Genomic DNA, 12,709 nt, shown 5'->3' with positions numbered 1-12,709 from the left:
TTAATGTATCTATATGTGTCCAAATATGAACAAAACTATCCTGTCTTTAATATACGGTCTGTCCACATTTGATTGGACTGTACGTATGTATAGAAGACGGTGTGAGCTTGTCACTCATACAAACTGATTATACAATTTAATTATATTAAAATTATATTACAAGAAACAATTTAACAGACACACAATATGTATTGTAATTTTATTGTTGGAATAAACATAATAACAAAAAAATATCAAATTATTTGTGTCTGAATCCTATAATGTTCATTTGTGTTGAAATATTAATTTGTGCTAAAACAATGTCAGAAAAGTGTTGATTTAACACTTAAAGCTTTATACGTTGTGACCTTATCAACACTTCACCATCGACTATTTGACATGTTTATATCTGCCCTAACTTTCTTTATGCTGCACGAACACTCTGGTATGAAAATGGTAATTGTCAGACCCTGTATTAAAGCTGTCAAACACTGCTAATTATTATTTTATCTTTGCATGATTCACTTGTTTGGTTGTCAGAATAATTCTGACTTAAAGTGGGCGGACAAAGTAATGACATACCAACAATTATTATCTCAAAAGGCAGCTGCATAAATTACTCATATTTAGAAATCATTTATGACAAAATATGAAGAACAACGAGAAACTTTCACAAGTTGAGCCTCACCAACACTATTATAGACTGCATTATACGGATGTTGCTGATGTATTTTCTACTTGCTTTATACAAATTTATATTTAAATGGTTGAAAATCAAATGCACAAAAAAGTGATATGATGCTAACATTTTTTAAGCTTAATCTGAATGTGTTATGTCACAAGCTGGCTCAACATGCAACATGGATGAGAGACCAGAAGAGTTAAAAGTAGTAAATAGACATTAATTTAAAGAATAACACAACTACGGGAGCGACCCCTCTATCTTCAGGCGTTGCCTCTTCAGAGGAGCCGCCAGGCTCAGGTGTGGCTCATCAGCAATGAACAGCCTGCAAGACAAAACACAGAGCAAACAACACCCAGGCTCCTAGCGGAAGGGAGGGGTCGTCACAAAGTTGTCAAAAGTGATTTGTTCGCATGTAGTTTTTGGATCCTGCTTTAGAGAGGACTGGGTTGGAGTGTGCATTGGAAACCATGATTCCTGAATGTGTCATCCTGGGCAAAGATTACAACAAGTTTTAAGTTCGAAAACTAACTTTTATATTGCACACAAACAGTTCAAAATAGTGAGGAAAAATACCTTAAATATGCAATGAGATAGTGTCTGCTGTTTCTAAGTTCTCTTCTTTCCTTCTCTTTTCCCCAAGATCTCTCAGTACTGCAGCAGTGAGAGCTGAAACGTTTAGTTCTGCTGTCAGGATATGTCCCATCAATATTAAGTGTGTCTGTATCTGTGTGCGACAGTGCCACGTGAATGAGATTGACAAATATGAATGATGGCATGATCAGCAGCAAATCAAAGCCTCTGGTCCTCTAGTCAGAGACAAGGAGCTCCGAAAATAGGCTGCTGCAGGCCTGCTACTAAAAGGAAGATGAGAGACAGATACATTTATCAGCTCAGGGATGCGTGATGAATTTCTCCAGTAGATGATGAATGACAAGAAGTGTACGTGTGTAACAGTGTGACATTACCACAGCGTGGCATTCTAAATAGGCCTCATTAAGCTAATGTCATTAATTAGCCAGATGTGCTTCTTTAGAACACCGCGAGTTGTCAGCGAAGGTCATCGCAAGACAAAATGTCATCATATAATCTGAATTATTGCTCCATTTATATACTTAAGTGCACAAATGTTAGCAAAGTGAGTAGTTAATAACATCAGTTTCTTCTCGCAGATGAGATTGGGTCGTTATGTGTGTGTTTGCATCAGACTAGGGAAGGAGATGGTGAAGTAGTACCTATAATATCTTGAACAACAACATGGAGGAGCAGGCCCTGCTGTAAATGAGCGTGTCAATAGACACGCCTGTCAAGTGAAAAGTTACAGTCGATGATAATTAGACCTCATTTCACAAAGAGATAACAAAAAACAAGACTTTATGTAAAATACCTTTTATCACTCTTTTCAATCATGCTTTCCAGGAATAATCTAGTTTCCTTACAAGCATAGGAATGTTTTCCTCTTACACTCTTCTGCCTTCGACTAACCACTGTTCTTAAGATAAACGGTATATATCTTAATCATCCCTTATCACTGAAAGAGATTTTTCCTTCTCGCCACTCTCCCATCCTCCATCCATCTCTTCTTTCACCTTTCTTTCCCTTTTCTCCATCAATCATTACCACTCCACTTTCTCTGTGTCCTTCCTACGGTGCTCCCTCCATCCCTGCTCCCTCTTTCTTTCATTCCTTCCTCCACTCAGGGCGGTGGTTCACATCCAGGTGGATGATGTCAATGAGTTCTGCCCCGTGTTTCGGGAGCAACTTTACAAGGCTTCGGTAACAGAGGGCAAGATCTACGACAGCATTCTGCAGGTATTTAGATATTATATATTAAAGTGAGTATTAATTAGTGGTCTCACATTTGCATCATTGTGTTATTGTTACGACCACCCTGATATATCCATGTGCAGTTTAAGAAGGATTAATAATGACACCAACAAATGTGATTGAAAATGTGGGATTGTTTATTGTCTATTTAGTGTTGGTCATAACTGGGAGGAAACTGACTGTTATCATTTGCAGGTGGAAGCTTGGGACCAAGACTGTTCACCACAGTACAGCCAGATCTGCAACTATGAGATCGTTACTGCAGGGACGCCATTTGCAATAGACCGCAATGGTGAGTGTGTGTGTGCATTGATGTGTGTTTGAATCTGGCTTGGCTGAATGAGAGACTGGACTGTAGTTATAAATGATGTGACGAGGCATGAAGTAAGTGTCATCGGGAGAGGAGAAACTAGGATAGCACAGCCAGAGTCAGATGGCGTGCCCCGATGCTTTATTCTTGAGAAGTTTTTTATAAAATTCAAGTAAATTGAAGGGACACTAATTCTGTGACACACACACACACACACACACACACACGCACACACACACACACACACACACACACACACACACACACACACTATTTAAAGGTTATCTATGCAACATTCAGACGATTAATATAGCAGAAAACAATTATTTTCTATGTAAAGATATAGTGGATTAATGTCTACCTGAGCAAATATAGAATAGTTTGTCTTGTAAGTCAAGCTTCTCTGGGCTTTGTTGACATAGCCAGGCCAACATATGCATTGTTGCATATTGAGTAGCAAACATTGCATTGTTGCAGTATATTTTATAAATAATTTACATTAATGTGTGTTAAAACAGCACAAACAGCATGATGAATGTCTTAGTGAAGGTAAACATACGTGTCAGTCATCTGAACCTCGTATGAACAAGTCTCTGCTAGAGATAGTATACATGAGCGATGCTGATACGACTGAATCTGGAGATGAACCGTGGTGCAAACAATGAAGAGACCGACTTTGTGTCAAGAAAAGAATACTATCAAGAATGATTTTAAGGGAAGGTTTGTTAGTGCTGGACATGAAAGATGTAATCAGTATGTAGAATAGCACTGCACCAGTCTTATTTTTTATAGATAAACACCAAACAACAGATTAATATAAATATTCTTCTGGAAATAGGAACAAGCAGGTAGATAGCTGTGGCTGATTCCTCTTTTTATTGCAATAATGTTGTGATCCTTGAAGTTTCTTTTTCATCAGTACATATTGTAGCTCAAAAGTTACTCACCGAAGATACATCTTCATTTTTGACAGCTTCTTCTTTTTATTTTATATTTTATTTTGTTCGTTTGTGGCTTTTCACCGGTCCTGGTCTACCGGGGAGAGTGCTTTATTTCTGATTGAGAGCTATTTTGAGCACATCTGCCTATATAAAATTCAAGCTTTTGGATATGCCCTGCCTCCTCGCTCAGCTTCCATATTCAGCTGTGCTGATCTGAGTGCAGCGTAATCTAGACTGACGAGAGACTGGAGGGCTTTTTTTGTGTGTGTGTGAGTGTGTGTGTGTGTGTGTGTGTGTGTAATTCTACCAATAGATCAGACAGAAGTACACATCTTTATTATTTCTTAACATTTTCTTTCCTTCTCTCTCAGGGTCATATTTATTATTTTGTCCCCTGGTATTTTTCTCACTGTATTTTACAGTACTCATTTGATTTGATCTTCTCCCAGGCACAGTAATATTGTTTTGGGAAAAACTCAAACACACAGGGAAGTGGTTAGACCCACTTTATCGAGCAATGTAATTGTGTGCACAGAGGGAGGTGCAGTAAATAGACTGTACTGCAGTGTGTATCTCTGATTGAAGTCCATTTGAATTAAAACAGTGAATGGAGAAAAACAGAAAAACTACCTTTGTTTAGAAAAACAAACCATAATTTAGATGTGGTTGTTTGCACAGTGGCTTCAGGCAAATTGATCTCCAGTTAAACATATTTTTGCTATCTTTTGATTACATTACATATTGAATACACTTGGCTAACATCCAACACCATTTAAATTTACAATGAGTCATTGTATTGGTAAAATAGCATTATTTTGCTTTTAATTCTCTTTTTTTCTGACATTGGTGTAAGTGTCGACACACCTGCAATTCAGGACGTCTTTTCATTCTCACACATACTCTGCTTTATTACCACCCGGAGGGGAGAAGCTCATATTTTTTGAACATAATTAAATGAACACCTTGTTAAGACTAGAGCGAGTACTGCTGATGCAGATATTCTGCATTTTTGTTGATATCATTCTGTTTTACCTTTTTTGTGATGTGAGGGAATGCAGTGTTCTCCGGTGCCATGAGAACACTGCATTGTGTCTCACAGGAAGATAAATTATTCACTTTTATTTTCAAACTTTAAAAATATCTCCCCCCAGAGCCACATAAGTCATCATGCAACTGTTTCCACAAGTTGAGTCGTACTCCTCGTGACAAACTGAACTTCATGTCTATATTTGGTGACCCTTTAATAACTATCGGGAGATTAAGAAAATGCTATTACAGATCTGCACCAGAGACTCAGAGAGGAAGACAATTAAAGTAGCCTGCAAATTAATCAACAAGACTAAAAGGTATTTTTAAATTGAAATATAATTCTACCTGTTGACAAAGTGACATGTGGTTGAAGTCCCATACCTTTAATGTAACTGTTGTTCACTCCAGCTGTGGTTTAATAGTCCCTGTCGGAGATGTTTGTTTGACTCTGACCGCATCATCTTTCTCCCTCTGACATTTAAAATCTTCTCTTCTCTTTTCTCTACTCATACCTGCAAACTTGTCTCCTTTCGGCGCAATTCACCGCTTTGAAATCAAAACAGGTCATCCACGTTAATCGTGTAGATCCAAAGAGTTTTTTTGGGGTGGGGGGGGGACGCTGCTGTTGAGATTGCAGTGAGACGCGGAGAATAGGTGATGTGGTGCTCTTTGCAGTAAAACATCTTTGATGGGACGTGTGAGTCTTGGCCAATCAGCGTGAACATGCCGTGTCGTGCTGTCTGCGCACACTGCGAGCGTTAAGTGGCGGAGCTTTTGAGTCTTCGGCTTTAAAAATAACATTTAAAGAAGATAAATATACCAGTATCGTATTTATGGTATCATATTGTTTTTATGGTATTGCATCGGCTATCATGATATTTATGGCAGGTATGTAGAAGATCGTGACAACCAGGTAGAGGCAGAACAGACTCAAGGAACAGACTCATGGAACAGACTCAAGGAACAGACTCAAGGACCAGACTCAAGGACCAGACTCAAGGACCAGACTCAAGGAACAGGCTCAAGGAACAGGCTCAAGGAACAGACTCAAGGACCAGACTCAAGGACCAGACTCAAGGAACAGACTCAAGGAACAGACTCAAGGAACAGACTCAAGGAACAGACTCAAGGAACAGACTCAAGGAACAGACTCAAGGAACAGACTCATGGAACAGACTCAAGGAACAGACTCAAGGAACAGACTCAAGGAACAGACTCAAGGAACAGACTCAAGGAACAGACTCAAGGAACAGACTCAAGGAACAGACTCAAGGAACAGGCTCAAGGAACAGACTCAAGGAACAGACTCAAGGAACAGACTCAAGGAACAGACTCAAGGAACAGGCTCAAGGAACAGACTCAAGGAACAGACTCAAGGAACAGACTCAAGGAACAGACTCAAGGAACAGACTCAAGGAACAGACTCAAGGAACAGACTCAAGGAACAGGCTCAAGGAACAGACTCAAGGAACAGGCTCAAGGAACAGACTCAAGGAACAGACTCAAGGAACAGGCTCAAGGAACAGGCTCAAGGAACAGGCTCAAGGAACAGACTCAAGGAACAGGCTCATGGAACAGACTCAAGGAACAGGCTCAAGGAACAGGCTCAAGGAACAGACTCAAGGAACAGACTCAATGAACAGGCTCAAGGAACAGACTCAAGGAACAGACTCAAGGAACAGGCTCATGGAACAGACTCAAGGAACAGACTCAAGGAACAGACTCAAGGAACAGACTCATGGAACAGACTCAAGGAACAGGCTCAAGGAACAGGCTCAAGGAACAGGCTCAAGGAACAGACTCAATGAACAGGCTCAAGGAACAGACTCAAGGAACAGACTCATGGAACAGACTCAAGGAACAGACTCATGGAACAGACTCAAGGAACAGACTCAAGGAACAGACTCATGGAACAGACTCAAGGAACAGACTCATGGAACAGACTCAAGGAACAGGCTCAAGGAACAGACTCAAGGAACAGGCTCAAGGAACAGACTCAAGGAACAGACTCAAGGAACAGGCTCAAGGAACAGACTCAAGGAACAGACTCAAGAGATTCAAGATTCAAGATGTTTTATTTGTCACATACACACACAGGGTGTGCAGTGAAATGAAAGTGGCAATGCTCAGCAGGAATGTGCAAGGGCAACAAGTACACACTATTTACAATAAAAAACAACACAATATTTACAGTAAGTGTGTGTGTGTGTGTGTGTGTGTGTGTGTGTGTGTGTGTGTGCCTAAGAGGGGCAGTTGTGTGGGTCTATGTGGGGGTCCTGGTGAGGTCGGAGTTCACAGTCCTGATGGCCTGAGGAAAGAAACTCCGTCTCAGTCTCTCTGTTCTTGCAGCGTGACTACGGAGGCGCCTGCCTGACCGCAGCAGCTGAAACATTCTGTTGTTGGGGTGGTGAGGATCCTTCATGATCCTGCCGGCTCTGGTTCTGCACCTCCTGGTGTACAAGTCCTGCAGGGTGGGGAGTGTAGTTCCAATAGTGCGTTCAGCCGAACGCACTACTCTCTGCAGAGCCTTCCTGTCCTGAGCGGAGCAGTTGCCAAACCAGGCTGTGATGCTTCCTGTCAGGACGCTCTCTACAGCTCCAGAGTAGAAGGACTGAAGGATCCTCTGGGAAACTTTAAATTTCCTCAGCTGCCTGAGGTGGTAGAGGCGCTGCCTTGCCTTTCTCACCAGAGTGTCTGTGTTTGTTGACCATGTCAGATCCTCGGTGATGTGGACTCCCAGGTATTTATACCCGCTCACCCTCTCCACAGTAGTCCCGTTAATCCCCAGTGGTGAGTACGTCCTCTGTTGTTGTACCCTCCTAAAGTCCACAATCAGCTCCTTAGTTTTGGTGACATTCAAGGAACAGGCTCAAGGAACAGACTCAAGGAACAGGCTCAAGGAACAGAGTCAATGAACAGACTCAAGGAACAGGCTCAAGGAACAGGCTCAAGGAACAGACTCAAGGAACAGGCTCAAGGAACAGACTCAAGGAACAGACTCAAGGAACAGGCTCAAGGAACAGACTCAAGGAACAGACTCAAGGAACAGGCTCAAGGAACAGACTCAAGGAACAGACTCAAGGAACAGGCTCAAGGAACAGACTCAAGGAACAGACTCATGGAACAGGCTCAAGGAACAGACTCAAGGAACAGGCTCAAGGAACAGACTCAAGGAACAGGCTCAAGGAACAGAGTCAAGAAACAGACTCAAGGAACAGGCTCAAGGAACAGGCTCAAGGAACAGACTCAAGGAACAGACTCATGGAACAGACTCAAGGAACAGGCTCAAGGAACAGACTCAAGGAACAGACTCATGGAACAGACTCAAGGAACAGACTCAAGGAACAGACTCATGGCTCAGCAGAGCACAAGACTTGAAGACTTGTTCAGGCCAAAAAAAAGGAAGTTGGTTCATGAATGACCATATTATATACAATGACAATTTATATTTATTAGTATTATTATCGGACCCGATCACTGACTTAGTTTCAGAATGGAGGACCTATTGTTCTTAAAATGTTTATTTTTATGTGGTCAGAACAATCAAATGACCGTAGTTCATACAACGTGGATGTGGTGTGGTGACCCCCCCCCCCTGTCACCTTTTTCACCACTCATGAGTTTGCAGGTATGTCTACTACTGTGCTCTGAATTCATCCCTTCTCACTGCAACTCCTCTGCTCTGGCCTTCTCTCTTTTCATCAGCAACAGCAACCGGAGTGACAGCCGAGCCTCCAGATGCGAACAACAAACGTATCTTCAGTCTCCCTCTTAGGTCCGCAGACGGACGGAGAATGACTAAACTAAGAACATGACATTGCTTTGAAGCCTGTTGTTTATTTTGAGGAACATCTTTATCTGTCTCACATATAAATTACATCAAGTGGAAATTTATTTAGCCTTGTGTTTTTTCTGCTGCGATGTTCTTTCAGATATACAGAATGAGTTGCAACCAGCAGCTCACTCTGTTGATAGAGATGAACTGCATTGTAAACAGTTAAACATAGGCTTGTTGCAAGCAATCTTCCTTGGATGTAATCCCTAGTGAATTCACTGGGCTGTTTAACCCTTGTGTTGCCTTCGGGTCATTTTGACCCGATTCAATATTTAACCCTCCTGTCGCCTTCGGGTCAATTTGACCCGATTCAATGTTTAATGTCGGTGTTCATTCGGGAGTCAACAAACAAACATAAAGTACCTCACACTTAAACTTGGAAAACAATATTAATTCTAATAATTTTCTGGAGATTTTAATAGCTGGGGTCATATTGACCTCAAGGGTAAAATATGTTAGTAAATATAAAGGTAACAGGAGGGTTAAACATTGAATCGGGTCATATTGACCCGAAGGCGACACAAGGGTTACACATGTAGAAGGGACGAGGGGAAACCCCTAAAGACCCCTGGTAATACTCATCCCATGCTATTAGGACTTAAGGCATCAAATATATAACATGTCAAGTCATCAATGAAATAGACCCAAGTCTCTCTCTTCTCCTCTTTCTCTTTCTGTGTGTGTGTGTATGTGTGTGTGTGTGTGTGTCTGTGCGTGTGTGTGTCTGTGTGTGTGTGTGTGTGTGTGTGTGTGTGTGTGTGTGTCTGTGTGTGCGTATGTGTGTGACTGTCTACTTCTGATAAATAGCCAACCCATCCTTGGTGGCCACAGTTAAGTAGTCCTCACTACACTCGGGGCCGCTCTCAGGAAGCAAGAAAAGCTAGCACTGTTGCCTCACAGCCAGAGGGCCTGGGTTCGGATCCCGGTCTGGGCAGTCCTTATGTGTGGAGTTTGCATGTTGGATATTGGAATGTACCTTATATTAAACTTTGGATTCAAGTGCTCACATAAAACCAGCTCCCATGCCTATAGTAGCGTACACTGCAGAGATAACATGCTCGAGCATGCTCTTTGAAATATGTAAACTACAGCAATCAGTGCTCTGGTAATATGAAGTCACCATCCCTGCATCCCTTTGGGAGTTTCACAATATCTTTATGTGATCCCAAAACAACTACTTCACAAGCAACAGGCCCTACTACGTAACAAATAAAGTTCTGCGCAAAGTAAACACACGGATTCGGGGGCACATGCAACCATCAAGCATTCACTTTGAGAGATACCGTATATATTGACGCATGTAGGATACGTTGCAATCAATCCTCAGTAATTCTCAATGAGAAGCAGTTACATTCCTCTTCAATTGCTCACAGTAACGATTGTTTCTGGCCCCGAGACTTTGAGTGTTGTTTTTTGTTTTCTCTCATCTTGATGAATTCTGGGGGGACATATAGGGGACTCTGCTCGGAGCACATAATTCACAGGACTAGTGGGGTGACTTACAATTTCCGTGACAGGGTCCCTTTAAGAGCTGGTATCGTAACCAAGGCAACGAGGGACCCTGTCACGTATATTGTAAGCCACCCCACTGGTCCTGTGAATGATGTGCTCTGAGCAGAGTCCCCTTCAGTAACAATGTATTTATACGACTACATAAGTTACTTTTCAATGATATCATAACATCACTCTATGCTACTTAGAATGACTGTCTGTGTGTTTCAACTGGTTTTGATACAGTCTCAATGTAATACTGAAACTTCTAAATGACATAAGTAAGTAAAGCAGACAGCATGAGAGAAGATTGGATAATTATTCTTGTTGATGGTGCCACCGGGTCGCTTTCAGAGCAAAGTCCTTCAGCCTCCCTCCCCTGTCCCTCAGATCTTCATTGTCATTTTACATTGACTGTTTACAGAAAGGCTCAGATTTTCGAATGCAATCCAAAGTTACTAGACCTTGAGTTTCCAGTAAAAGGCTTCAATAAATACAAAGAATTTTCAACGAGCACTTTTTTTCAAATACTGCTCAGTTGAATCGGTTTCTTGCAATATTATTGTCGAATAAGCATGACTATTCTTCCATATTAACAGTGAATTATCTTTCCTCTTTGTATTTGTGTGCTTCAGGAAACATCCGAAACACAGAGCGGCTGAGCTATGACAAGCAGCAGAGCTACCAGATTATGGTGACGGCCTTCGACTGTGGTCAGAAGAGAGCAAAGGAGGATGTGGCTGTGCATATTGATGTCAAGCCTGTCTGCAAGCCCGGATGGCAAGGTCAGAGATAACGAAACAACGACTGTAATATTTAAAAAATGAAATAATCTACCGTGTAATAACTGACATACATGTACTTATTAGTTTTCTGGTATAAAGTGCTTTGATATAATGTTTAAAGAAACTTGAATGCAAAGCAATACTATGAAAACTGAAGCAGACGGTGCTGTTTTTTAGCATATCCTTTCTCTCGAGGGAATTCTATCTTATTTTAGAATGAATCAGAAGACCTGAACAAAACCCTCCAGAAGGAAAGTTGACTGGAGTGTGTGTTTTTTTCCCTTCTTAAACATGCTAGCAGCTTGGCATTCGAGCCAGCCCGTCTCCCCTGCTGCTTCACCTGTCAGCGCTGACAGCATCTCAGGAGTCAAGCTCACACAGGAATGAAAGAGGGAGACAGAGAGAGATAAGAGGGGAAAAGAAGGTAGAAAGAGATCAACAAAGAGTTGAATAAACAGGCAACTCGAGGGAGGAAAAATAGAAATACACTTATAGTGAAGGACAGAGGTGATGGTTATTGTTTACATTCTTCAGAGAAAAAACCCCAGTCTACTGCAAAGCTGTGCTTCATCATTTTAAAAAGCATGTTTCTTAAACAACAAAGTAAGTAGTGCTGTTTCAATTCATGACCAAATCCCCTAGACCGTTTCATTTATTCCCATTATATTAGTATAAAGCTCCAAAACCAACTGAGCCAAAGATCATACGAAACAACTCTTGTTTATTCATGAAAACAATTGTTTTTTGACAAATTCTACATACACTGAGACATTGTGGAGGGTATATGAAAGGTATTATTAAAGACAAGAAAAGAAGAAGAGAGAGATACAACAAATGTTACCAGCCAGACTCAAAACAGAGATGTGGTTCAATATTTAAAATATATATACAGTATAATATATATATATACCTGTATATAATATATATATATATATATATATATAATATAGACGATTGCTCTCACCAAGTTGCGTATACATTGCATCCTTTTTAATCACATTTTTCTTATCTTTAGTTCAAAGTAGATCGGTCTAAAATACTGTATTTCCCATAGCCATGGTATCATTATACATGATGGTTGAGTTCAGGATTTTCTTCAAATACCTGCAAACTCACATGCTGACCTATCTCGCTGCATATCTATTGGAATCATATCATTTTGTGTTTTGACAAGACAAGATAATTCAGAAGGAACAATTACTTCTGACCAAGCCTATTGTTACAGAAAATATCCATGAGTGCAAAGAAAGCCTTTACTGAAAATGATGTGAATGCATGTTTTATCGGCTTTAGAGACACGCATGGTGGGAAATGTCAGTGTTGAGAACGTCGTCTGAAATGACATTCAACTTGAAGTAAATGTCATCTTCATGTACAGCAGAGCTCTGAGGAGCCACTGGGTTCGGCCCAGTAGGCCAAACAAATAAATAATATAAGAATACAAAGGACGGGGCTATCGACAGTAAACTTTATAATCACAAAGGAACACTTGCTATCTTACCCTGCTAACATCTTCATTAATGTTGCATGATTCTTTGCGATCTGGTTCATAAAAAAGGCCATACTGTATAATCCTGCTGTAAAACCATTTACCCTCAGCAGCTCAATGCCTTGGATAAAACATCAGGTCTTCTGTCCGCATCCTAATATATTGTCTGTGTGAAAAGGTCAGCAGTTCTTTTTCAGCTCTTTTTTTTTAAGAAGGTTCTCTGGCATAAACAGGCTAAATACGTCTCGCTCCACCTCACCTCTCACTCCTTTCTGCCTACGTGATGGCAGTCTTTTTCTCTTTTTGTCTCAGGAGACATGATATCATATTCTGTAGGCTTT

General features: G+C 40.9%; 1 protein-coding gene across 1 annotated transcript in view; it reads left to right on the top strand.

The window, feature by feature from the left end:
• clstn2a (calsyntenin 2a) overlaps positions 1-12,709 on the top strand; it is a 145,894-nt gene that overhangs the window by 104,074 nt on the left and 29,111 nt on the right. The window contains exons 4-6 of the mRNA XM_056420941.1: positions 2,362-2,473; positions 2,684-2,780; positions 10,730-10,879. Coding sequence (XP_056276916.1) covers positions 2,362-2,473; positions 2,684-2,780; positions 10,730-10,879 — 359 coding nt within the window. The remainder of the gene's footprint in view (positions 1-2,361; positions 2,474-2,683; positions 2,781-10,729; positions 10,880-12,709) is intronic.

The sequence above is a fragment of the Pseudoliparis swirei genome, chromosome 8 (genome assembly GCF_029220125.1).
Source record: "Pseudoliparis swirei isolate HS2019 ecotype Mariana Trench chromosome 8, NWPU_hadal_v1, whole genome shotgun sequence".
Taxonomy (NCBI): Eukaryota; Metazoa; Chordata; class Actinopteri; order Perciformes; family Liparidae; genus Pseudoliparis; species Pseudoliparis swirei.
Note: the sequence above shows the minus strand (reverse complement) of the source record. Positions and strands in the feature narration are given on the sequence as shown.